This window comes from Dipodomys ordii, unplaced genomic scaffold, assembly GCF_000151885.1.
Source record: "Dipodomys ordii isolate 6190 unplaced genomic scaffold, Dord_2.0 Scaffold163, whole genome shotgun sequence".
NCBI lineage: Eukaryota > Metazoa > Chordata > Mammalia > Rodentia > Heteromyidae > Dipodomys > Dipodomys ordii.
Window position 1 is genome coordinate 555,620 of NW_012267379.1, and position 1,816 is coordinate 557,435.

The window sequence follows — 1,816 nt, forward strand, 5'->3', positions numbered from 1 at the left end:
GGGGGGCTGTCTGTGGTGTGGGGGCTGTCTGTGGTGTGGGGTGCTGCTGTCTGTGGTGTGGGGTGCTGTCTGTGGTGTGGGGTGCTGCTGTCTGTGGTGTGGGGTGCTGCTGTCTGTGGTGTGGTGTGGGGTGCTGCTGTCTGTGGGGTGGGGTGCTGCTGTCTGTGGGGTGGGGTGCTGCTGTCTGTGGTGTGGTGTGGGGTGCTGCTGTCTGTGGTGTGGTGTGGGGTGCTGCTGTCTGTGGGGTGGGGTGCTGCTGTCTGTGGTGTGGTGTGGGGTGCTGCTGTCTGTGGTGTGGTGTGGGGGGCTGTCTGTGGTGTGGGGTGCTGCTGTCTGTGGTGTGGGGTGCTGCTGTCTGTGGGGTGGGGGGCTGTCTGTGGTGTGGGGGGCTGTCTGTGGTGTGGGGGGCTGTCTGGAGTCCCCCCTTGCACTCGGCTCCACATGCATGGCTTGGCTTAGGGCCCAGCCCACCGCTGTCCCCAGGGCCTGCCCTGCTGCTGGGAAAGGGTGGGGTCGTGTTTTGACAATCCCACGGTTGCAGGGACGGAAGGGAGGTGGCGCTGTTCTCTAGTGGAGAGCAGAGGCTGACTGTCACAGCGTGGCTGCCCGGCCCCGGTCACCGGTGGGTCAGAACACTGTGTGTCTCCGTGACGACGGAGCGAGGACTGTGGGCGGCTTGCAGTGCTGGCGCACCTGTGAGCCAAGGAGAGCCACAGGTGGAAGGCTGTGCTCCACTCCTGTGGACTCGGGGCCACGAGAGGACAGCAGCCATCGTGGGGGAGACCCACAGACGCCTGGGACTGTCGGGCAAGGGAGTCTGAACCCAGGTCCTTGTACTTGTCAGGCAAGTGCTCTACCACTGTCTGGTAGTTTAATTAGGCTGGGCATGGTGGTGCGTGACTGTAATCACAGCACTAGGAAAGCCGAGCAGGACTGAGAGGCCAGCTTCAGCCACTTATGATTCCAATACAGTCTGTGTGCACGGGTGTGTGTGCATGTGTTACGTGTACACAGGTGTGTGTGGCACACACGCAGACAGGTGTGTATGCTGCCTTTAGAGATACACTAACCTGTGAGAATTTTCTCTCTGGTGTGCTGTGGACCTGGCTCTGTCCATCTTCTTGAAGCAGTAGCACTGGTCAGCTGTGTGTGGGTGCTTCTCCCTTTGGGCATCCCAGACACCCAGCCACACAGCTGTCCCTGCGGGGCTCAGCGCTCAGGCGCTGGGCTCTGTCCAACCTGCCCTCAGCTTGCCCAGCTCCTGGGCCTTGCCCCGGTTACAAAGAGGCTCCAGCACTGCTGTGGGCCCGGGGGCCCCGGGGCTGTGGCCACCCACAGCTGGCCACGGGAGGGTGCGCAAAGGTGGATGCGCGTGGACAAGGGGGGCCGGGCCCCGCGGGGGGGAAAGGAGGGGTCCCCCTGCAAAGGCCTGCTGAGGCCCCAGCTCTGCAGTCTGTGCTCTGACATCTTTCAGGGTGGATTCTGGATCCAGAACATGTGGCTGAAAACTAAATGTCTGGGCACACACCGTGTGTCAGGTGTCTAGGGACACGCTCTGCCGCCCTCTGCTCTCTGGGCCCGGGACCATAGCGTCCCCCGAGGCCCGGCCACTCAAGATGGCACCTGTGCTCCACAGGGACCTGCGTTGGAGGGTCCAGCTCGCCATCGCCCAGGCCTTTGGCGTCAGTGCCTCCTTGCTGCACCTGACCAGGCCCACCTTCTTCTCCCGCATCAACAGCACAGATGCCCGGACGGCCCACGATGAATACTGGCACGCACATGTGGACAAGGTGGGCCGGGCCCGGGGTGGGGGTGC

General features: G+C 63.3%; 1 protein-coding gene across 1 annotated transcript in view; it reads left to right on the plus strand.

Annotated features, from left to right (window-relative positions):
• The window catches only part of Ogfod3 (2-oxoglutarate and iron-dependent oxygenase domain containing 3), a 30,337-nt gene that overhangs the window by 5,536 nt on the left and 22,985 nt on the right, over nucleotides 1-1,816 (plus strand). Inside the window, exon 7 of the mRNA XM_013033087.1 lies at nucleotides 1,637-1,790. Coding sequence (XP_012888541.1) covers nucleotides 1,637-1,790 — 154 coding nt within the window. The remainder of the gene's footprint in view (nucleotides 1-1,636; nucleotides 1,791-1,816) is intronic.